This window comes from Aedes albopictus, chromosome 2, assembly GCF_035046485.1.
Source record: "Aedes albopictus strain Foshan chromosome 2, AalbF5, whole genome shotgun sequence".
NCBI lineage: Eukaryota > Metazoa > Arthropoda > Insecta > Diptera > Culicidae > Aedes > Aedes albopictus.
Genome location: NC_085137.1, coordinates 129558203 through 129583202, shown reverse-complemented (window position 1 = coordinate 129583202; position 25000 = coordinate 129558203). Strand labels below are relative to the sequence as shown.

The 25000-nt window shown below is 39.7% G+C and overlaps 1 protein-coding gene across 4 annotated transcripts in view; it reads left to right on the top strand.

Moving 5' to 3' along the window:
• The first annotated feature begins 2054 nt into the window (after window positions 1-2054).
• The window catches only part of LOC109417717 (leucine-rich repeat and calponin homology domain-containing protein), a 312978-nt gene continuing 290032 nt past the window's right edge, over window positions 2055-25000 (top strand). For 2 of the 4 annotated variants that reach the window (XM_029853326.2, XM_029853325.2), the window contains exon 1: window positions 2055-3021. In XM_029853326.2, the coding sequence (XP_029709186.2) occupies window positions 2724-3021 (298 nt within the window). In that variant the 5' untranslated portion in view covers window positions 2055-2723. The remainder of the gene's footprint in view (window positions 3022-25000) is intronic. The other 2 variants (XM_062850408.1, XM_062850409.1) reach the window with 2 other exon arrangements.

The window sequence follows — 25000 nt, the reverse complement described above, 5'->3', positions numbered from 1 at the left end:
CCTCGTCCATTCTCTTGAAACCAAAACAAACACTGAACGAAATGGTCCAGTTATTTTGATATAGCTGACGGGTGAGTTAATCTCGCCGAATCATTTTGAATCTTTTCGAATCTTTTTGAATCTTTTGAAATGATTCGAAAAAGATTACAGTGTCGCACCCCCTGTTTTCAACAGTGTGAAATCACAGACAGTTTAAAAGTTATACTTTTTTAGTTTCACAGCAGTTTACACCTAGACTAGATTAAAATTTATACCGTCTACCCCCGTTGGTTTGACCGCATCTAATTTGAACACTTTTTAATTTGACCCCCTCTAATCTGCACATCGTTCAAACTAAAAAAGGTTCAAACGTTATTCTGTTCATGGAACGGGGTGAAACGGAACGCGGAATCAAAACAAAACAGCAAAAAGAGTTACCATCAGTGTGTTTTTCGATGTCCACAGGGTAACTAGAAGTTCAAATTAAAAAGTGAACCCCGTTGGTTTGCATGAGGTGTCGTTCAAACCAACGGGGGTAGACGGTACTTACATTGCTGGAAAAGGTAAACTGAGCAAGAATTCAATAAAGATAATTTTATTGCAGTGTAAAGAGAAAAGGTATGGCGTCTCCGTGTTTACACAAGTTCAACTTTTAGAACCTCTTCAAATTTAATTACAAATTTCCAATCAATAAAGGGCAAGTAAGTTTGAATCAAACCTTGATCCAGCGAAAAATGATCAATTGCATCAATGCGTGTGTTATAGGAGCAGCAGAACGCCATTGGTTCCGGGAAATGTGCCGTCTGAAATACCGTCCCGGCCAAGATCCCGGCTTTCCTGCTTCACCACTCCAGGCGGTAGAGATAAGATGAACAACAGCGAAATATCCTGGTTTCATCATAATTCGGCATCGCACAAGGTAAAATTGGTTTTCCCAACGATTGTTCAAGCTTCTAAAAGCGCTGTTGCAATTTTTCATTTTCAGATTCATACATGTAAGATACCTGCTACGCTGCAAACAACAATCGGAAGGATGGTGCCGCTCATTTTCCATTGCCTGATTATTGAGCTTCGATGCTAGATTTTACGATTGTTATAACAGAAGTGTAAAATCAATTGTACCTTCATTGAAAAAGTGAATAAATTCCAAAGTTCTTAATGTTTTTTTTTGTTTTAGTTTTGCAAATTGTAACATTTGCGCCCGTCCGTCTCTGTTGTTAACAACGTACTTGTTTATGTTTTGATCCCGCCTCTCCGTCGATCCCGCCAACGCAAGGTATTTGTGAACGACAGGTAGGCATCGTCTGATGAAAGTGTCAAACATCCCAATGTGTATAAAGTACAAGGTATGTACTGCACTGTCAATACACTACACAAATCAATCATAACCTCAAAATGTTTCATTAACATTATGTAATGCTTTCCCGTATTATCGTTTGTTATACTTGAGTACAAATAAATCGAAGTTATACTAGGGCAGTTTTACCGGCACATATACGAAGTCTGGGGTCAACCAGGCGAAACGTGATTAGTATGATATTTAAACTATTTAGTTTAGATTTTTTTCTGAGTGTAAGCTTTTACTGTGCTCGCTGTTTTCAAATGTTCTGTGGGGGTGAGCATGACAGGGCAAATTCGTACAGAGGTTCATTGACCAATCCAAATTCCTGTGTGGTAGTGGTTTGTGTTCAGATTTACCGTGTTAATCTATCTGTAAGAACTTTGTAAACATCTTTTGTTCTCACGTATATGGATAGGCTTGCAGTAGGTTACGTGAGACTTTTTTGGACAACTCAATATCATGTAAAATACCCTGATGTTCATACTTATTTTTTGCACTGGGTAAGCGTTATCACCAGTTACAAGTTTGAACGTCAAACATTACGCTTGTGTGCGTGCGAGAGAGAACAGGCAACTATAAACGCAAGAACGACCCATCCGCCTGTGTTCGCTGATGCTTGCACAACAAAAGCTCCACATCGGCGCCGCACGAACACCCACCCGTCCGACTTCCATCATTGATTCGGATGGGCGCCCAGGAGCCAGCATGCAGCAACGCAAACGAGCGCCGAAGCCAGACGACGACAGTCCGTTGAGAGTCGCCGTGGTGTGTTGTTGTCTGTTTTCTCGAAGCGGAGTGTTGTTTTGTTCCCCTCAAGCCTCAACGCAACGGCGGCGGCTGAAAAGCAAGGTGTCTCGTCAGTGTGTGCGTGTGGAGTGCGATTTCCTCCTCGCTGGTGAAGAAAAGGAGTCAAAAGTTGTAGAGCTAGAATCCAAGCTGAGTGAGAATCTGAATTTTATCGAATTTGAATAGGAAGCGATTTACGAGGCGAAGAGTGTTTTACGGGTAGAATTTTAATGAAAGTGCAAATTGCGAAAAGAATCCAGTGAAAAATAGTCGCTTTTGTGAGGAGCGCTGTCGGAAGTGCGTGATTGTTGTGTGTGTATGCGTGAAGAATAACTTTTAGGGCGATTCCTGCCTCGACCCGAGCCCTAGAAAGGCGTTTGCGAGAAGTCAAGTTGTGAAAACCCGAAGAAAAGAAGAGCGGTTCGACCTTCCCTCGACGTTTTGACACAAGGTGCTGCTGTTTGTTGAAGGGCACCATTTTCGACGTCGGTCCGGAGCCGGTGCGCAGCGACGGCCGGCAGGATATATAGAAGTAAACGGCCGGTCCCTAAATCGATCCACACCCTCTCGGCTCGGTGTCGCGCAATGAACCGTCGTCGTCGTCGTTGTCAATAATATGGCCGTGGCTTGTGTGAAGAGTTCCGCCGGTCAGTTTTTCTCGTCGTCGTCGGGACCAAATTCGTCGACGTCGTCATCCATTCTATCCGGATCGGTTGGAAGTGCTACGGGTGGTGGGAGTGGTAGTGGTGTGATGAACGGAGGTGGTGGACATATGCAGAGCCAGCTGACGCGCTCGCTAGAGCGCATCCTGGAGGATGCCAATCTCAGCGGGGAGCTGAAGCTCAGTGGGAGGAAGCTGAAGGACTTCCCGAAAGCGGCCGGGAAGTACAATTTGAGCGATACGGTCATTGCAGGTGAGTTGAAATCAACAATTGTTTTTTGATCTTTCAAAAGTTTTGAACATGTTCTCTGAAATCGAGACCTCTGAAATCCTTCAGAGCAGATTTCTGAAATCTTGTAAAGGAGACCTCTGAAATCATTCAGAAGAGACCTCTCTAATCCTTCAGAGCAGATCTATTCAAAGGAGACCTCTGAAATACTTTAGAAGAGACCTCTGAAATCCTTCGGAAGAGACCTCTGAAATCCTTCACAGGAGACTTCCGAAATTCTTCAAAAGAGACCTATGAAATCCTTCAGACGAGACCTCTGATATCCTTCAGACGAGACCTCTGAAATCCTTCAGAGGAGACCTCTGAAATACTTCAGAGGACTCCTCTGAAATCCATGAAAGAAGACCTCTGAAATCCTTCAGAGGAGACCTCTGAAATCCTTCAGAGGAGACCTCTGAAATCCTTCAGAGGAGACCTCTGAAATCCTTCAGAGGAGACCTCTGAAATCCTTTAGAGAAGACCTCTGAAATCCTTCAGAGGAGACCTCTGAAATCCTTCAGAGGAGACCTCTGAAATCCTTCAGAGGAGACCTCTGAAATCCTTCAGAGGAGACCTCTGAAATCCTTCAGAGGAGACTTCTGAAATCCTTTAGAGTGCAGGCCTCTGAAATTCTTTAGAGGAGACCTTTAAATTCCTTCAGAGGAGACCTCTGAAATCCTCCAGAGAGAACCTCTGAAATCCTTCAGCGATCATTGAAATCCTTCAGAGAAAACCTCTGAAATCCTTCAATGAAGGTTTCTTAAATCCTTCAGAAGAGACCTCTGAAATCCTTTAGAGAAGACCTCTGAAATCCTTCAGAGGAGACCTCTGAAATCCTTCAGAGGAGACCTCTGAAATCCTTCAGAGGAGACCTCTGAAATTCTTTAGAGGAGACCTTTAAATTCCTTCAGAGGAGACCGCTGAAATCCTTCAGAGAGAACCTCTGAAATCCTTCAGCGATCTTTGATATCCTTCAGAGAAAACCTCTAAAATCCTCCAATGAAGGCTTCTTAAATCCTTCAGAAGAGACCTCTGAAATCCTTTTGAAGAAATCTCTGAACTTCTTCAGAGGAGATATGTGAAATCTTTCAGAGGAGAGCTGTGAAATCCTTCAGAGCAGATCTCTGAAATCTTTTAGAGGACACCTCTGAAATCCTTCAGAGGAGACCTCTGAAATCCTTCAGAGGAGACCTCTGAAATCCTTCAGAGGAGACCTCTGAAATCCTTCAGAGGAGACCTCTGAAATCATTCAGAGGAGACCTCTGAAATCCTTCAGAGGAGACTTCTGAAATCCTTTAGAGTGTAGGCCTCTGAAATTCTTTAGAGGAGACCTTTAAATTCCTTCAGAGGAGACCTCTGAAATCATTCAGATGAGACCTCTGAAATTCTTAAGAGAATACTGTTGTAATTTTTCAGGAATTATCTCTAAAATAGTGTAACTTTAAAAAGTTTTGCTCAAAATGAAAATATTCTGTTGCTGTTTGATGAGATTTCTTGTTATGACCTAACGCAGTCTTGTTTGAGTGGATTTGGCATTTGATCTCTTCATCTTTTGCTGTTCCAACGAATGAAGAACATAAAATAATTCATCTAAAAGCAGCTGCTTTGCATAACGAATCAATTCCACCATATCCCTCGACTTAATATTACGTAAACCCAAAAGCCCTTTCTCGTCCCAGTAGCAGCAGCAGCAACCACCGACTTAACCAAACTACCAGCAGAAGAGCGCAGTTACAGGTGTACGTACAACAACCTTCAACCTGTCGTCTGCCTTCTCCACTACCAGTCTAGTATGTAGGATACCTACAATATGTTGGAAGTGGTTGTCCTTCTTCCAGGCAGCACAGGGCGGCACAGCGAAAGCGGAATTGTGCAATCTAGGTACCACACCGCCTGTTTTCCTTGTGGCTCGTGGCTTCTGTGTGTGGAACGAAGCTCCACTATTCCTCCTCTAGTCTAGCTCTAGAAGCAGATCCTGCTGATCAGACACAAAAGCCATTAGCCTTGGGTTATATGTATGTACGAGAACGAGAGCGTGAAATGTTCACGAGCAAACTTTCTGTCAAGGCGATTCACCCGCTGACTGGCTGATGGAAACAAAGGAAACGAGGAAGGACACCGACGACGGAAATTTGAATTATGGAAGGATATTTTCGGATGCAATTGCCGGTTTTTGTTGGATAATTAATGGAATTGACTGGCAGTTGACATTAATAAGCGACGACGTGGGTCACGCCTCCAAAAAAATTCAGAGGCGTCCTCTGAAAGATTTCAGGTCTCCTCTGAAGAAGTTCAGAGGTCTCTTCTGAAGCATTTCAAAAGTCTCCTCTGAAGGATTTCAAAAGTCTCCTCTGAAGGATTTCAGAGGTCTTCTTTGAAGGATTTTAGAGGTCTACTCGGAAGGATTTCAGAGGCTTCTCATGAAGGATTTCAGATGTCTTCTGTGAAGGATTTCAGACGTTTTCTCTAAAGGATTTTAGAAGTCGCCTCTGAAGGTCTCTTCTGAAGGAATTCTGAGGTCTCCTCTAAAAGAATTCAGAGGTCTCCTCTGAAGGAATTCGGAGGTCTCCTCTGAAGGAATTCAATTGTCTCCTCTGAAGGATTTCAGAGGTCTCCTCTGAAGGAATTCAGAGGTCTCCTCTGAAGGAATTCAGAGGTCTCCTCTGAAGTATTTCAGAGGTTTCTTCTGAAGGATTTCATAAGTCTCCTCTGAAGGATTTCAGAGGTCTCCTCTGAAGGAATTCAGAGGTCTTCTCTGAAAGAATTCAGAGGTCTCCTCTGACGGAATTCAGTGGTCCCCTCTGATGGGATTCAGAAGTCTCCTCTGTAGGATTTCAGAGGTCTCCTTTGAAGGAATTCAGAGGTCTCCTCTAAAAGAATGCAGAGAAGTCTTTTGAAGGAATTCAGAGGTCTCCTCTGAAGGAATTCAGAGGTCTCCTCTAAAAGAATGCAGAGGTCTCTTCTGAACGAATTCAGAGGTCTCCTCTGAAGGATATCAGAGGTCTCCACTGTAGGATTTCAGAGGTCTCCTTTGAAGGAATTCAGAGGTCTCCTCTAAAAGAATGCAGAGGAGTCTTTTGAAGGAATTCAGAGGTCTCCTCTGACGGAATTCAGTGGTCCCCTCTGATGGAATTCAGAAGTCTCCTCTGTAGGATTTCAGAGGTCTCCTTTGAAGGATTTCAGAGGTCTCCTCTGAAGGAATTCAGAGGTCTCCTCTAAAAGAATGCAGAGGTATCTTCTGAACGAATTCAGAGGTCTCCTCTGAAGGATTTCAGAGGTCTCCTCTGAAGGATTTCAGAGGTCTCCACTGTAGGATTTCAGAGGTCTCCTTTGAAGGAATTCAGAGGTCTCCTCTAAAAGAATGCAGAGGAGTCTTTTGAAGGAATTCAGAGGTCTCCTCTGACGGAATTCAGTGGTCCCCTCTGATGGAATTCAGAAGTCTCCTCTGTAGGATTTCAGAGGTCTCCTTTGAAGGATTTCAGAGGTCTCCTCTGAAGGAATTCAGAGGTCTCCTCTAAAAGAATGCAGAGGTATCTTCTTAACGAATTCAGAGGTCTCCTCTGAAGGATTTCAGAGGTCTCCTCTGAAGGATTTCAGAGGTCTCCACTGTAGGATTTCAGAGGTCTCCTTTGAAGGAATTCAGAGGTCTCCTCTAAAAGAATGCAGAGGAGTCTTTTGAAGGAATTCAGAGGTCTCCTCTGAAGGATTTCAGAGGTCTCCACTGAAGGATTTCAGAGGTCTCCTCTGAAGGAATTAAGAGGTCTCCTCTGGATCTGCTTTGAAGGATTTCAGAGATCTCCTCTGAAGAATTTCAATCTTCTATACCTTAACTTTACCTATCATCCTAGAATCCGAAGAAAGTTAACAGTTTCAATCACACCTTTTCCTACTATTTAGAGATAGCAAGTTCGACATCCATAACTTATTTCGAATCAACTTGCCAACACAAGGTTCAGATAAGAGCTGTCACTACTATTAATCGATTGTTCCACCGCGCCACCGCCATACATAACGCAGATAGTCCATCTGCTTGTGTATTTCCATTCCAAGACGACACTAACGCCGCCGTTTCAAAGTTTATTTGTCTTCGAAGAAAACTTTGTGAGCGATCATTTGCATACGTGATGGTTTCTTTGTGTATATTTTCCACCCACTTGATCAGAAGAAACATCAAAACACGAGAAGAAATCAATTTTTACTACATTTCATCTTGTTTTTCAGCCGACGCCCCAGCGTTAAACATCGAATATTCGTTCCCGCCAGTTTCAAAATGGGATTTGCTCGATCGATCTTTCGCTCCACTGCTCCACTAGCAGCATTTCTAAACCGTGTTATGAATGGAAGGCCTACGCTTCGGCGTAGGTATAACCTTATCTCGAAAGTGTATAGTACATATAAGCAAACACTCCACACAAATCACTCCCCAGAACTGATAAGGCCCTTAAAACGTTGGCAAATGTTGCATAATGCCATAATACACGCGGTTTGGGACGAAGACCATTTCCCCACAAATGATTCATCATCCTCCGGGTTAAACATATGTCATGTCAGTGATACACAAACAGAAGTGCTAATAAAGTTTATCCTTTCGCAGAATTTCGCACTCATGCGATTAAGTTGTCCCATATATTCGATGTTGCTGTTTGGCACAGTTCGATTATAACAACAAGGCTCTACGGACAGGCAAGCAAACTAGATGATCTCATTTGTTTACGTTGGATTTCCGGTCCACTGCTGGCGAGACCATATGGAACGTCACTAGGCCGTAAATAAACATTAAGAATGCAAATGCCTTCGTTCGTTGCGAAAAGAAGTGCTTATCAACGACCAGAGTCGACGTCGACGACGACAACGGCAGGAACTTGATTGGATGTGAGGTGACCTTTATACACTTTTCGAGTTTTTACAACAACGTCTTGTGTGTTTTTGCGGAGGAATCAGATGATTTACAATTTCATTGTTGACTATCCCAAGTAACATTTTTAGTTTTCTCATTGCTTACAAGCTGTTGTTACAATCAAACAGTTAAAACTAATTTTAAAGCTTAGAAATCTTAACAACTCTAATAAACCCGTAATAAAACCCTTTAAAACCCATAAGGGCCCACCCTACAGGAGGTTGTTAAAACCAACCTTTAAAACGATATATATGCTACTTGGTTTTGTTATATATTCTTGTAGTACACTATACAGCATGGATAAGATTTGTTGTATAGGTCGCAAGAAGAATAACATGCTGTCTTGGAGATCGTACAACATCCTAAAAGAACTATTAAAGCCAATGAGTTAAACTAAAACTGAAAATAAAATCATCACATAAATTGGCAGTAAATTGCAAATTATTAATAATGCAAGAACGAAAATTATGTCTATCATCCATGTCCATCCAATTGCAAATTTTCACGGGGAAAACCCTGTAGCTGTGGCAAAAAGATCCATGCCAAAAAAATTGACCGTGTAATGCAATGAACTGTTTCTAAAAAAGGCGGTGCGCCACGTCATTTTGGGGTTTTGCCATATAAAAAATTACCATTTTAATTCCTCGTGCAAAACCACGAATTCAATTTGCAACTCAAACATCAACATGGCGCACACACTTGGCAAGCCATAATCGATCATCGTAATGAAAAATATGGATGCCGTCAAGTTAAATCCTCCTGGTTTTGTTTAGGATGGTTCAAGATCAGTTAGTATTAAAGGAATATGTTCTAGAGTTGTTGTTCTTTACGAATACGATGCAATGACTAGTAAACACCTACTTATTCTTAACGCATAATTATGTGCGCTACACAAACACTGTTAAGCTTTAGGGAAGCGTGGGCTCGGACTGAATGCTTTTAAGAACACTTCACTTGACCGACAGCCGTCAACAATGTAAACAAACTGAAAACTTTGGTTTTTTCGTGAGTTTTTTGGTCGTGATTCGTGTTTTTAGGACTGTTAGAGTGCTTGGTGAGTGAGTATATTGTATTAGTTGATCTTCCGCCGACTGCAGCTGGGCGCGATAGTCATTATTTATGCGCAATTGTGGTGCCAAATCCAGAACAAACTATGCACCCACCCATCAGTTGCTTCGGAAACCCCGAATGCAATCGAACTCTAGCGAAGGAAGCTGGTTTGATCACCTAGCCAAGAAAATTATGCCCACCCGAGGTTTTGTAATCACGCATGTATGAATCATAATGACCCCAAATTGTGTTTAATTGACTATCTTTTCGTTTGTGTAGCCTATCAAATTTATTGTTCAAGAGAAGATCGTATTGCAGTAACCTTCTTAAGTTAGTTTGAATGCTTCCACTGGTAATTCCGAACGGGTTTAAGATTGCTTCATTGTGACTTTATGCAATTCATCAGGTTTAAAGACCGATAGTTTGAGACGTGCAAGCGGCTTCGAAAGAAGTTTTAAGATAAAGTTTTAATACGTACTAAACAGTTCGTTTCCAATGACATTATTGCTTGTTAAAAAAGCAAGCAAATAGGTTTTATTCGTAGGACTTCTAGATATCTACAAACTGTTTTAAAGTTGTTTGTGTCGTTAAAGCTGTTTACTACATGAACTGCTTTATTAAACTCAAAAGGATTTACCAAATCCATGACAAAACCTCAATAAGTAATGTCTAAGAGCAGAAGGCATAGAAATTGTTACTTGGGTATGACATTGAAAACATCATCCATTGCATTGGAGCACTCAGCTATTTTAGGTGCATGATGTTATACACACTTAGAAATTCTGAAATTTCCACGAAACGGAATCACCAAATAACGTAAATGTTTTCAATACTGAATTACAAATTGGACTCAATTTTACGCGCATCATGTAAATGCTGGTTGGTTAACAAATCCGTTTCACCAGAAACGTAGAATTAGTATCACGTTCATCAGCCGCCTCCCTAATCGGTGAAATAACCGAGAGGTAAAGGATGTGGAGCGGACCTGATGTAATGGTTAAAGCCCGTGACTATCACGCCGAGGACCTGGGATCGAATCCCACTCCCGACAAACTCACAAAATTTGAGTTCTTCCTTCGGAAGGGAAGTAAAGCGTGGGTCCCGAGATGAACTAGCCTAGGGCTAAAAATCTCGTTAATACAGATAAAAAAAATGTCACATTTTGTGTGCATTTCAACATTGTGTGCATTTCAAAATACTACCAATACTAGACTCAATCAGTCTAACACTATTCAGCTAGACTAGTTATAAGTTAATGAAATGTATCTTGGAAATCGGCCTTTGCTTTTCCAAAGAGAAAATTCTTGAACATGGTCTTGCTGAAAAGCGTTGCTATTCAGACTTTAAGGCGCCTTATTTTGCTTTTCGTTTTATTTATTGAATAACGGTGCAATATTTACAAAGTCGATTTCCATACACACTTAGAGGAAAGATCAGGGTATCTCTTGATTTGTTTTTTTTTACTGGGAAATGTTTTTCGTTTTTTAAAGACCATTATTGTAGAAATCTGGTTTAAAAATTGTTTTTGTAAAAAGGAAAAACACTTTCCAACCGAAAAAAAAAATCAGGAGTTATCTTAATCCTTCCTCATGGTGTGTATGGAAACCGTTTTTGATAATATTACTTCTTTATTTAATAAAAAATGAGGATATGCATCCAGTTTTGCCTTAACCTTTGGAGACGGATGCGTCACATTAGCCCAGTCTAGAAAACCGACCTTTACGAACGTGTTCTAGACCAGCGAGGTGCATTCAGAAAGGCGAAAATACCGTCTCCAAAGTCAACATCGTATCAGCTCAGATCCAGTAGGAATTTCACCAAGGAAGCACCGAGGAATTCTTCCACGGGTTCTTCTAGAGATCTCTCCTGATTTCGTTTTTCCTATGGATTCCTACCGAGGATTGTATCGGAGTTGTTATTAGGGGAATCTCCAAACGTATTCCTTCCAGAACATCAGGAATCGCTCTAGAAACTCTACAGGGGTTAATCCAAAAATTCCTCTACGAGTAGTTCCAGTAATTGCACCAGTAGTGATTTATCCAGAAATCCCTATTGGGATTTCACGAATGTCATCGCGGATTCAACCAGGTATCAGGATTTCCTCTAAAGTTCCTTCCAATGATTCTTCCAAGGGCTCCTCTAGGAATCTAACAAAATTTATCCAGGAGTTTAGTGAAGAATTAGCGTTATGTTAAAATACACATGCATAAAAACGAAAAAAAATCCAGGAATTCCTCTATGCAATTGCTATTTTGGACTTGTCCAGAAATACCTCCAAGAATTCTTCCAAGGATAGATTTCCACCACCAGGACTACCAATAGGCATACGTCGAGGAATTCTCTCAGAGATGCCTTTAGGGATTTATCCTTGTTATTTTTCCTAGGAATTCCTACAGATACATGGATTTGTCCGGGAATTTCTCTTTCGTTTTTCAAGGATTATATTATTTTGTTTAAATACAAAAAATCCACCAGGATTTTTTCCAGATATCAGGAATTTACCCAGGAAATGCTCCAGCGATTTTCCTCTAGAGATTTCTAGATGTCTCTAGAGATTGTACCGTGAATACTTTCACTTATTTTCCCACAAATTTGTCTAGATATTTTTTCATGGATTCATCTAATAACTTCTCTTCCAAGCATTTCACCAGAAATTCCAACAGGGATTCATCCAGAAGTTCCTCAAGAGGCTTCTCCAACGATTTCTGTGCGAATACCACCAAGGATTCATCCAGGAATTTCTTTAGGGGCTTCTCCAACAATTCTTCCGGTTATTACTCCCCAGAGATTACTCCGGGAAATTCTCCAGCTGTTTATTCAGGAACTCCGTTAAGGATTTCTCCCAGACAGAATCCCTTTGGACAAAAATCAGCTATGAAATTGAATTCAGGTTGGCTTTCTGCCTGCAGAATCGTTACCTGTTCTGTGGCGTTGTAGGTTACGTGGCCTGTCTAGCTTATAGAGAAATCGTGGTTTCAAATCCCACCAGAACTACGTGGATTTTTATTAGCATTTTTTTTTTCCATCGCAATCTAGCCATTTTTTAACACATACATTACCCGTCATAAGTACGGACTCACTTAAAAAAGTATTGCAACACTCAATATTGCATCACCCCCCAAAAAGTTTAGCCTCACATGAAAACAGCTAAATTTGTGCTGCTTTATCTCGAAATCCCGATAACATGCAAAGGTACAGTCTTCAGCAAAGTTGTTCGGAAGGTCGTTGGCATCACAATGGCAAGCAGTTTGATTCGCAATTCTGCCGCTAGGTGACGCTAGTGAGCATGTAGAAATGAGCACTTTTAACTAGTTCTATCTCGTGATCCTGATGAGATAGAAAGTTCAAGTCTTTGGCAAAGTTGTTTGGAAAGTCATGGACATCATAATTACAAGCAGTTTGGTTCACAATTCTGCCGCTAGGTGACGCTAGTGAGCATGAAAAAATGAGCATTAGCCAATGACAAGCAGTTTATGAAGCGAATCAGACTTGAATCACTTGAATATTAAATGAATCAGACCTGACTCACTTGAATATCAAGTAAATCAGTCCTAGTGAGTGAAACTGAATCACTTGAATCCGACCTGAATAAATTGAATATCAAGTGAATCCGATTTGAATTACTTGAATAATAAGTGAGTCAGACCTGAATCACTTGAATTAAAATGACAGACCTGAATCACTAGAACAAAAAGGGAATCAGACCTGAACCTCTTTAATTTAAAGTGAATCAAACCTCATTCACTTGAATATGAAGTGAATGGAACCTGAATCACTTAAATATGAAGTGAATTAGACCTGGATGACTTGAATATGAAGTGTATCAGACATTAACCTCTTAAATATGAAGTGAATCAGACCTGAACCACTTGAACATGAATTTAATCAGAGCTGAACCTATTGAATATGAAGTGAATTAGGCCTGAATCACTTGAACATGAAGTGAATCAAACCTGAATTATTGAATATGAAGTAAATCAGACCTGAACCTCTTGAATATGAAGTGAATCAGACCTCAATCACTTGAATATGAAGTGAATGGCACCTTATTCACTTGAATATGAAGTGAATTAGACCTGGATCACTTGAACATAAAGTAAATCAAAAATGAACCTATTGAATATGAAGTGAATCAGACCTGAATCACTTGCACATCAAGTGAATCAGGTCTCAATCGTTTGGATTAAAATGTCTCAGACCTCAATCACTTGAGCATGAAGTGAACCTATTGAATATGAAGTGAATCAGACCTGAATCTATTTAATATGAAGTGAATCAGAACTGAAATCACTTGAATATGAAGTGAATCCGACCTGAATCAGACTTGAAGCACTTGAACATGAAATGAATCAGACCTGAATCACTTAAATATGAAGTGAATCAGACCTGAATCACTTGGATTGAAATGTCTCAAAAATGAATCACTTGAATATGAAGTGAATTAGACCTGAATCACTTAAATATAAAGTGAAACAGACATTAACCTCTTAAATATGAAGTGAATCAGACCTGAACCTATTGAATATGAAGTAAATTAGACATGAATCACTTGAACATGAAGTGAATCAAACCTGAACCTATTGAATATGAAGTGAATTAGACCTGAATCACTTGCACATCAAGTGAATCATAGTGTAGAATTAGCTATAAGTTAAAATACACATGATTAAAAAAAAAAATCAAGTGAATCAGACCTCAATCACTTGAACATGAAGTGAACCAGACCTGAACCTATTGAATATAAAATGAATCAGAACTGAATCACTTGAATATGAAGTGTATCCGACCTGACGGGTAGTGTACGTGCCTTTGAACTCTATTTAGGCTGTACGTACGCGTACGGCTTTGTTGTAGACATCCCTGAAGTTGCAAAAGGTACAGGCAGAATTTCTTTCAAATTTTTCTTCAGGAGTTCTAAAAATTGTTCCCGAAATTTCTTTCAACAACAGAATTTGTATCTGTCCGGCGTTTTGTAATTTTCCGGGCAAATCTCATTTTAAATGACCCTACTTTTCAACCCAAAATGCGACTAGATGTTGTTAACCCTCTAATACCCAACCCCGCCTTTAGACGGGGTATAGTTTGAGCATTTTTGTATTATTTGTTTCGTGGAAAATCAATATTTTAATATTTTTGGCTGATATTTAGGACTGTTTTGAGATACAAAATGGTTTTTGGTGTATTTTAAAGCGTATTTACATTTTTTTAAAATCATTGAAAAATTGATGTTTTAGTCACCTTTTAGAAGTCATTGTTTATTTTGTATTGAATCGCTACAATTAACATATTTTAAATTTTTTCCAAATCATTTTATCCTAGTTTTATAGTTTAAGGGAATCGAATACATTCTAAAATTATTTTCCTTAAAATTACACGGAAAATAAAATTTTATATGAAAAAAAAATAAAAATATTTCAACAATAATCATAAAATCTCAAAATGTTTTCATCTCAAAAAGTCCGTATCTCAAATAGGTTTCCAGGAAAAATATAAAACTGTAGGGATGTTCAAAAATGAAAAATTAGAAAAATCAAAAACTGAAATTCACGAAATCAAGAGTTAAAAAGAATCATCTTCCAAAACATGTTTAACCTTCTTCGGGCATTAAAAAAAAGTTACGAATAATGCATTGGGGTCATTATGACCCAGAAATTCAAACTCTTATAGAATAATGTTTTTTTCACCAATTCAAATGACCGATGTCTTATTTGACAGATAATTTCGTCAAGAACGTGTTGATATGTTGAAATAGTGGTTCCGGGAACATTGACCACCGGGAATCTGCTACACAGGGCATCATGTCGGACATGTGGGATAGCACTACATTTTGCCAGTAGTTGTGGAATATCTCGTGTTCTGGACTACTTAGAAGGAAACTGTCTTTGGCAAAATTGCTCAGAAGACTAAGAGCTTTCGCATAGAAAGCAATTTAGTACGAGAATCACACACTGCGTGGCGCTAGTGTTCTTAGAAGCTTCCAGTTCAGCTTGAACGTCGTATATCTCATGTTCTGGACCACATAGAAGGATACTGTCTTCGACAAAGTTGCTCAGAAGAGTAAGAACTTTCGCATAGGAACCAATTTAATTCGAGAATCACTCACTACGTGGCGCTAGTGTTCTTAGGAGCTTCCAGTTCAGTCTAAACGCCGTATATCTCGTGTTCTGGACCACTTAGAAGGATACTGTCTTCGGCAAAGTTACTCAGAAAACGAAGGGCTTTCGCATAGAAAACAATTTAGTACGAGAATCACTCACTGCGTGGCGCTAGTGTTCTTAGGAGCTTCCAGTTTAGCTTGAACGTCGAATATCTCGTGTTCTGGAGCACTTAGAAGGATACTGTCTTCGACAAAGTTGCTCAGAAGAGTAAGAGCTTTCGTAAAGGAACCAATATAGTTCGAGAATCACTCACTACGTGGCGCTAGTGTTCTTGGGAGCTTCCAGTTCAGTCTAAAAGTCGTATATCTCGCGCTCTGGTCATCTTAGAAGGATACTGTCTTCAGCAAATTTGTTCAGAAGACTAGAAGCTATCGCATAGAAAACAATTTAGTTCGAGAATCGTTCACTGCGTGGCGCTAGCGTTCATAGGAGCTTCCAGTTCAGTCTGAAAGTCGTATATCTCGTGTTCAGGACCACTTAGAAGGATATTGTCTTCGACGAAGTTGCTCAGAAGAGTAAGAGCTTTCGCATAGGAACCAATTTAGTTCGAAAATTACTCACCACGTGGCGCTAGTGGTCTTAGGAGCTTTCATTTCAGTGTAAATGTCGTACAGGTCGGACTCGATTATCCGGAGTCAGGTTCTGGCGCTTCCCAACATAATATCTCGGAAACGAAATGCTGCAAGAAGCTGAAATTTTGACTGATCACTAACCAAAGTTAGCTCAACAACATGTCAAAACTTCAGATTTATAGAGCAATCCGTTTCCCGAATATATATTTGAGAAGCAGCAGAACCCGACTCCGGATAATCGAGTCCGACCTGTATATCTCGTGCTCTGGAGCACTTAGAAGGATACTATCTTCGACAAAGTTGCTCAGAAGACTAAGGGCTTTCGCATAGAAAACCATTTAGTTCAAGAATCATTCACTGCGTGGCGTTAGTGTTCTAAAGAGCTTCCAGTTCAGTCTGAACGTAGTATATCTTGTGTTATGGATCACTTAGAAGGATAATGTCTTCGACAAAGTTGCTCAGAAGAGTAAGAGCTTTCGCATAGGAACCAATTAGTTCGAAAATCTTTCACCGCGTGGCGCTAGTGGTCTTAGCAGCTTTCATTACAGTGTAAACGTCGTATATCTCGTGCTCTGGAGCACTTAGAAGGATACTGTCTTCGACAAAGTTGCTCAGAAGACTAAAGGCTTTCGCCTAGAAAACAATATGGTTCGAGAATCATTCACTGCGTGGCGCTAGTGTCCTTAAGAGCTTCCTGTTCAGTCTTAAAGTCATATATCTCATGTTATGGACCACATAGAAATATAATGTCTTGGACAAAGCTGCTAAGAAGAGCTTTCGCATAGTAACCAATTTAGTTCGAAAATCACTCACCACGAGGCGCTAGTGTTCTTTTTTTATTTTTATTAATGTGTATTTTATCAAAAAGCTAATTCTACACTTCCTTCGCCAGTGTTCTTATGAACTTCCAGTTCAGTCTAAACGTCGCATATCTCGTGTTCTGGACCACTTAGAAGAAAACTGTCTTGGACAAAGTTGCTCAGAAGAATAAATACTGTTACATAGAACGCAATGGGAAGCAATCGGTCAAGTACAAGATTGAAGGTAGTGAGCTGGATTTTTGTATGGGTAGATGATCAATTCTCCATTTTTACAATGAAATGGTGCGTCCTATTTAGTTTGAAACAATGATTGCGTCCTATTTAGTTCGAAAATCGCTCAGTACGTGGCGCTTATGTTCTTATAAGCTACTGGTATGGTCAAAGTGTCGTTTATCTCGTTTTATGGGCCACTTAGAAGGATACTTTCTTCGGCAAAATTGCCCAGCAAAAATAATGCTTTCAAATAGAACGTAAACTTGTTCGAAAATCGTTCTTAGCATAGATTTATTAGAATTCATTATTTCACGCCGAAAACATTGTAGTTAAAAATTTGCTCACTACTCATCAATGGGAACAATTTTCTACTAAACTTCTAAATTTATATAGTATAGTGCTCGGATCACGGCTCAAAAAAAAATGAAAGATTTCAATTTTAGTGTTTAGCTTTATTTTATTCCTTTTCTTATTTCAATACATTGTCAACGATAATAACACTTTTCATCAAACAAGTTAGCGGCAGTCTGGGCATCGAACTTCGGAGTGAGTTTTACAAACGAATTTTGAGCATTTTGTGCATGTAGTGTAGTATTTCGTGTCCTTTTTCGGAGATTTTCTGCAGAACGAACATCTGCCTCGACATGGTTCGTCAGCCGGTGATGTTGTTGAATCATTCGCAATTCGAGAGGATGATGGCTGATTCTGCTGCATCGAACGCATATTTTTCAGCACAGATGCAGCAGTTGCTGATCTCGGAACTCGTTCTCTATGCAATGCTTCTCCGCTTACGAGGGCTGTTCCCAATTCACGCATGAAAATCGATTTCTGGTCTTCCTTCCTGCTAGACGTCTTGTTTACTTCTTGGAAAATGATGAACGCATTATTGATGCTGAGATCAATAATGTTACAAACAGCAGCTGTTCTCCAGTTCCAAGTTGCTCTTTTCACGGAGTACGAAGCCAGCCTTCGATCAACCGTGTCAACTGCGCCCTTAGATGAGTTGTAATAGTCGATAATTTGGGGCTTCCTTTTACTTTCTTCATCACCAACTGCGTTCGTTAAATGCTTGGTACTTATAAGGATGACATTTTTCCCTTTCTTGGGAATATAAGAAACCACAGTGGTATCTTTTGTATGCGCAAAAAGAGAAGAATATCTCGCTCTTCCTTTCTGCTGAAGAAGGGCTGGTGGAATACACCTTTTATTCTTCCGAAGTGTTCCCACCATGGTCATATGATGCTTTAACAGCGATTGACCTAGTTCGAACGATGTAAAGAAATTATCCACTGTTACGCACCGCCCGTCATAGCCCATGTTCAATACTAAATCCTCCACTACACGCCTTCCTTGATTAACTTCTCGTTCACCGCTTGCGGACTTCCCAGTGTACAACTGCGATTTCAACACAAACGCTGTGTTGCTACAGCAGCTGTTGAAAAATTTCAAACCGTATTTAGCCGGTTTATTGGGCATATATTGCCGGCAAAATACACGACCGCGATACGGAACCAACTGTTCGTCAACAGTAACCCCTTCATCGGGGTTGAAAAGCAACGCTTGTCGCTGATTCCAGACGTTCAGGATATTTGTAATTGAAGATCCTTTCTCTGGGGATCGTGTAGCTTTCTCGTCAATTCTGAGCATACGATATATATCTTTGAAACGGCGTGCGGACATCGTAGCACGAAATATTGGCCTTCCGTAACTCTCGTGCCAAAGGGTATCGTACGACTCTTTGTTAGACTTGAACACGGCAGCAAGAATTAGCAGGCCCAGAAAAGCATTAAACTCTTGCTCATCCATTTTTTTCCAATTTTGCTTGAGCTTATCAGCCCCCTTTTCGTTGGTGTGTTGGAGCAACCGATCAAAAATAGCTTCGTTGAGGCACAGTTTAAAAGCGGACTTCTCATCGACAACTCGACTAGCGGCATACCGCGTAACTCCAGGTGGTGTTTTCATTATCTCCGCGATACGTTTCCGACCTCGGCCTTGCTCATCTACCAGAGGACGTTCGCTCCATACAGTACCATCCTTTGAAACGAATGAAGGATCCGTTTCTACGTCAGAGTCGTCATCTGACTGTGGCTGAATATCGCAAACTTCCGAGTCAGTCAAAGCCTCCTCGTCATCAGAAGAACCAAAATCAAATGATGAGTCCTGAAACAATGTTACATGCTTCGTTACAGTCACATCATAGTCAAGTACAGATCAAGAAGTTTTGTAAAATGTTTAAATTTTTGAAAATATGGTTGAATTAAATAAATAAATACAGGAGATGAACCAGCCGTAGGCTGAAAATCTCGATAATAAAGATAATAATAAAAAAAATAAATAAATAAATATCAGCCATTCTGTGTTACGTCTGTTTGTCTGTGGAATACTATATATAGCCATTCCATGAAAAATAATAGACTCGAAAATAAAACTGATCCGTTATTGCTCAAATACGGTAGGAATGATCTTCACAAGAAATGACCCGTAATTTTTTGTTTTACCATTAGGGTGGCCATTTTAAAAATAGGGCGGTGCGAAAAAAACTGTTTTTTTTTTTGTTATTTTCATACCATCATTACTTTTGAAGCAAAAGGCCGATTTGGTACTTTTTTTCACAAATGAAATGATTATTAGTTTTATTTGTTCAAAAATATTGCGATTTTTTTTATAAATTTTAATATGCAAAAATGGTCATAATATCAGTTTTTATGAATATCACAATGGTGGACCACAACAGCTATGTATTTTTTTTTTGACGAAAGCTAAATTACTTTTACATAACATAAAGGGTGATACGGTCAAAATTTGGTCACACATTTTTTCCATAACTTTAGACTGCGTACACCAAAACAGCTGATCTTTGGACCAGCAATGCTACATTATATATAGCTTATACCATACAATTTTCATCAAAATCGATCAACTATTGGTTGATATATAGATAAAAATATCGACCTACCTTTTTAATATTTTGTACAAAGGCGCTCCATAGTAAATTTTCGGAAATTTAAGGTCAGTAAAGCACAATTTTGATTATATAACTACCAATACTGCTCCGATTTTTATCAAAAATTTTCAGTATAAATTTATTATGAAAACATGTTCTTAGTAAAATTTTGAGCCATTTTGTATGAATACTTTCAAAGTTGTAGCAGTTTGAATATGAAAAAAAAACGGCTAGATCAAATTGAATGAATTTTTTACACAACATTTTGTGTGACCAAATTTTGACCGTATCACCCTTTATCAAAAAAATATCATTGAGCTGTATTTTTAAATTTCAAGTTTTGTGCTCATATACGTATCATACGTCTCCTTCACTTAAAAATAACCGTTTATTTTATTTATTATTTATCATTATATTTATATTTATATATTTATATACAGCCAAAGGTTACTGGGTGAACTCAAGTTTGTAAAAAATATCAGCGAATTCACCTCCTGCAGAGTGAATTTCTTCACGTATTCCTTCAGAAGTTCCTTCTGAATTCCTCCATAAATTCCTTCTAATTTCCGTACGAAAGTTTCTTCTCAGTTTCTACTCTAGCGTTTTTTTTTTCTGAGATTCATTCCCGTGATTAATAGCGGTATTTTTACATAAGTTCCTTTGAGAATTCACCTTCCTTTACGAATGTTTACAAGAGTCTTTTGGGATTTTTCAAGGAATTAATTCTGAAGATCCGGAGAAATTCCAGAGTAAAGGAACTGTTGCATAAAGCCCAGAAGCAACTCCTGGTCAATCTTGGAAAATCTTGGGGGGATCTCAGAAGAAACTCCGGGAGGTATCTGTGAAGGAACTCCTGAGGGAATTCTCTAAGGAGCTTCTGGAGGAATACAATAAAGGCTCCAAGTTCTGTCTCAGACAGAGCTCCTTTACAAATCACAGAAGAATTCCCAGAAGAAACTACAGGAGCAATACTCAAAATGGAAAATCCTTAAAGGAACCTCTGGAGAAATCTTATAAAAAAAACTCTTTGATCAATCTCTGAAGGCACTTCAGGAGCAATTCCAGTAGGAGCTCCTAAATGAGCTTCACAAAAACTCTAGAAGTTTCGTCTGTTTGTCTGTGGTATCGATTTTGCGGTCGGGTGACCTGATGACCTACGATGGCGATTCTTTCTATACTGCTGTATGCAGTTGTACCATTTCCCATAGTATAGGCCTCTTTTTTGGAAGCTAACTTACTTCACTTTTCTTACTTACGAATTCCTCATCGTACACTCAGCGAAGAACACTACTGAAATTCATCAAAACACCTTATGGAATTTCGCTATAATTGTAAAGTATGGATGCCATAAGAATAGCTTATGAAAATTGATCAAGCTCATTCTAACCTAATTACATAAGATAAACTTATGAAAACATCAAAAAAATCGTAAAATGATACAGACTGGAATCGATCCATGAACGTCGAGATCGCTGAGCTCGTGCCCAACTTACATTACTATCAACCCTTGAGAATATTGTGTTGCTATGTGTATAAAAGCGAAGCAGTGTGAGTCGATCCTGCGTCATAGAGCGACCTGTTGAAATTTATTCAAATTATGAATTATTCAAAGGCCATTTTATAAGACCCTATGATAATCTAAGGTTTACTTGACTGAGTGTATAGATAACCAATGGAGCTGTTTCTGGATAGAAAATTTAATTCTTTTTCAGATGCACTTAGATCAGGTATCTACTTATGAACAAATATACCAGATTTTTGTTTACTGATCAAACCTATATCGAACAACATATTCGTTATGATACGACAAAAAAAAGTTTTTTGATAAGATCAAGTGATCGGCTCTTTTAAGCTAACGATCAGTTCGACATCTTATGGCAGGTACAAGAACCCTGTGAAAAAAGTGTCTCTGCCAAAAAGTGCACTGTAGAGAACTAAATTTTCACTTATTTTTTAGAATTCTCTACTTGAATGAATGAACATCGCATCTTTGATGACATTTCTTTTTGACGGATAGCAGTGCGATAACTGCAAAATTGTTGCACTTTGCGGACTAGCAGTTAAAAAGAATTGCAGTTACAGCGTTTGCACCGAGCGAACGTCTACTGTATTGCCAGCTGAAATGGATTCTTTGCAATGCTCATAATTCCAACATTCAAATTTTACAAAAAGCCACCTAGGAAATCAAATGAGGACTTTTAAAAATTACCTGCATGTTTCCCACTTGTAACAATTTATCCGGATCGATCAACAAACTGAATCTACGAATAAGGATACTGAAACAAACTTTTGTTTATATAAATTTGAATACACTTGACTCGAGCGACCGCAACTTCAAAGCCTTCAAAACTGTTTTCCGTACGAACCCGTTTTCAGCAACTCCGTTGATTCACTAATACTAGTGCATGTAAGCACCTCTTGCGTACACGGAACTACAAATTTACCCAACTTTAAGTTCTTATGACGCAATCCTGGTCTTCCGTAGAATAAGAGAAAAACAAAGCATGTTTTCTTAGAGATAGCACCACCATATGTGAAGTAAAATTATTTTTCATGTATGGATAAAAGCTGGCTTAAAAGCTGTTTACTTCATTTTTCCTGACTGGCATTTTTCAACCGTGTTGCGCATGATGTTTCGAGCAGATTGATACCAGGCGGCGCCGCTGTAAAAACACGTGGAACACTAGCACCGTCTACGATTCCGTAGCGCAACCTTAGCTGTTGCTTTACACTGCTACCACGTTTACCGCATTTATCATGAAAGCGCCTCTACCGGCACGTATGACTATTTTTTGTTTTTCACGCAACTGCTAGTTCAAATACTCAAATTTGAGTTCAATGCTGTTTACTCAATTTTGGCTTCTCGCACCTATTTGTCAAAGTTGGGTTGTTATTCTCTTTGCTCTAAAAAAACAACAAATAGAGAGGATGAGAGAGGAGACAAAAAAAAGTGAGTTTAAAAATACTCAATTTTAGGTACTTGAGTTTCTACTGTACGTCTTGCAAAATGGCCTCCTGTCATTTTTTTTTAGTTCATCCAAGAGCGCTCGCGTATTCGCCGTCGAACGTCATCACTCCACCGAAAAAAAAACCTGGGGTGCAACGATCGATGCGCCACCATTATTCAAATGTTAGAGAGCATATGTCCCTTTTTCGTGGTGTTGCTTTACCGTAAACAACACAGCAAAGAAAGTACCTATGTCCTCCATTACTCCAATCCTGGTGGTGTGACGATGGTTGAAAGTTATTTGCTTCTCAGTCAGTACTCACGGGTTGCCTTTTTTGTAAGGGCATACTGTATCTTTGTGCTTGGCAATACCAAAAACGGGGTCAGTTGGTACGAAAACTTTCTATTACTGTCGCAGAGGTTTGCATTGGCAACATTGGTGAAGACAGTATCCTTCTAAGTGGTTCAGTACACGAGATATACGACACATAGGCCAAACCGGTAGCTTATAAGAGAACTAGCGCCACGAAGTAAGAGATTTTCTAGCTAAATTGTGTTCTATGTGAACGCATTCATTTTCATCAGCAATTTACAAGGACAGTTTCTTTCTTACTGGTTCAGAACACGAGATAGACGACACTTAGGCCAAACCAGTAGCTTATAAGAACACTAGCACCACATAGTGAGCGATTTTCGGACTAAACTTTGTTCTATATGAAAGATTTTATTCTTCTGAGCAACTTTACATAAGACAGTATCCTTCTGAATGGTCTAGAATACGAGCTATTCGACACATAAGCAAAACCGTTGGTTCAGAAGTAGCCTAGCGCAATGAAGTGAGCGATTTTCAAAATAAATTGCATTCTATGTGAAATGCATTATTCTGAGCAACTTTTTCCAAGACAGTATCCTTCTAAGTGATCCAGAACACGAGATATACGACGTTCAAGCTAAACTGGAAGCTCGTGAGAACACTAGTGCCACGTAGTGGATGATTCTCGAACTAAATTGGTTTCTATGCGAAAGCCCTTAGTCTTCTGAGCAACTTTGTCGAAGACAGTATCCTTCTAAATGTGTCCAGAACACGAGATATACGACGTTCAGACTGAACTAGAAGCTTCTAAGAACGCTAGCGCCACGCAGTGAATGCTTCTCGAACTAATTTTTTTTCTATGCGACAGCTTCTAGTCTTCTGAGCAACTTTGCTGAAGACAGTATCCTTCTAAGTGGACCAGAGCGCGTGATATACGATTTTTTTTACTGAACTGAAAGCTCCCAAGAACACTAGCGCCACGTAGTGAGTGATTCTCAAACTAAATTGGTTCCTATACGAAAGTTCTTACTCTTCTGAGCAACTTTGCCGAAGACAGTATCCTTCCAGGTGGTCCAGAACACGATATATACGACGTTCAGACTGAACTGAAAGCTCCTAAGAACACTAGCGCCACGCAGTGAGTGATTCTCAAACTAAATTGGTTCCAATACGAAAGTTCTTACTCTTCTGAGCAACTTTGCCGAAGACAGTATCCTTCCAGGTGGTCCAGAGCACGAGATATACGACGTTAAGACTGAACTGGAAGCTCATAAGAACACTAGCGCCACGCAGTGAGTGATTCTCGAACTAAAATGTTTTCTATGCGAAATCTTTTAGTGTTCTGAGCAACTTTGCCGAACACAGTATCCTTCTAGGTGGTCCAGAACACGAGATATACGACGTTCATACTGAACTGAAAGCTCCTAAGAACACTAGCGCCACGCAGTGAGTGATTCTCGAACTAAATTGTTTCCTATGTGAAAGCTTTTAGGCTTCTGAGCAACTTTGCTGAAGACAGTATCCTTCTATGTGGTCCATAACACGATATATACGACGTTCAGACTGAACTGAAAGCTCCTAAGAACACTAGCGCCTCGCAGTGAGTGATTCTCGAACTAAATTGTTTCCTATGTGAAAGCTTTTAGTCTTCTGAGCAACTTTGCCGAAAAAAGTATCCTTCTAGGTGGCCCAGAACGCGAGATGTACGACGTTCAGACTGAACTGAAAGCTCCTAGCGCCACGCAGTGAGTGATTCTCGAACTAAAATGTTTTCTATGCGACAGCTTTTAGTGTTCTGAGCAACTTTGCCGAAGACAGTATCCTTCCAGGTGTTCCAGAACACGAGATATACGACGTTCAGACTGAACTGAAAGCTCCTAAGAACACTAGCGCCTCGCAGTGAGTGATTCTCGAACACAATTGTTTCCTATGTGAAAGCTTTTAGTCTTCTGAGCAACGTTGCTGAAGGCAGTATACTTCTAGGTGGTCCATAACACGATATATACGACGTTCAGACTAAACTGAATGCTCCTAAGAACACTAGCGCCA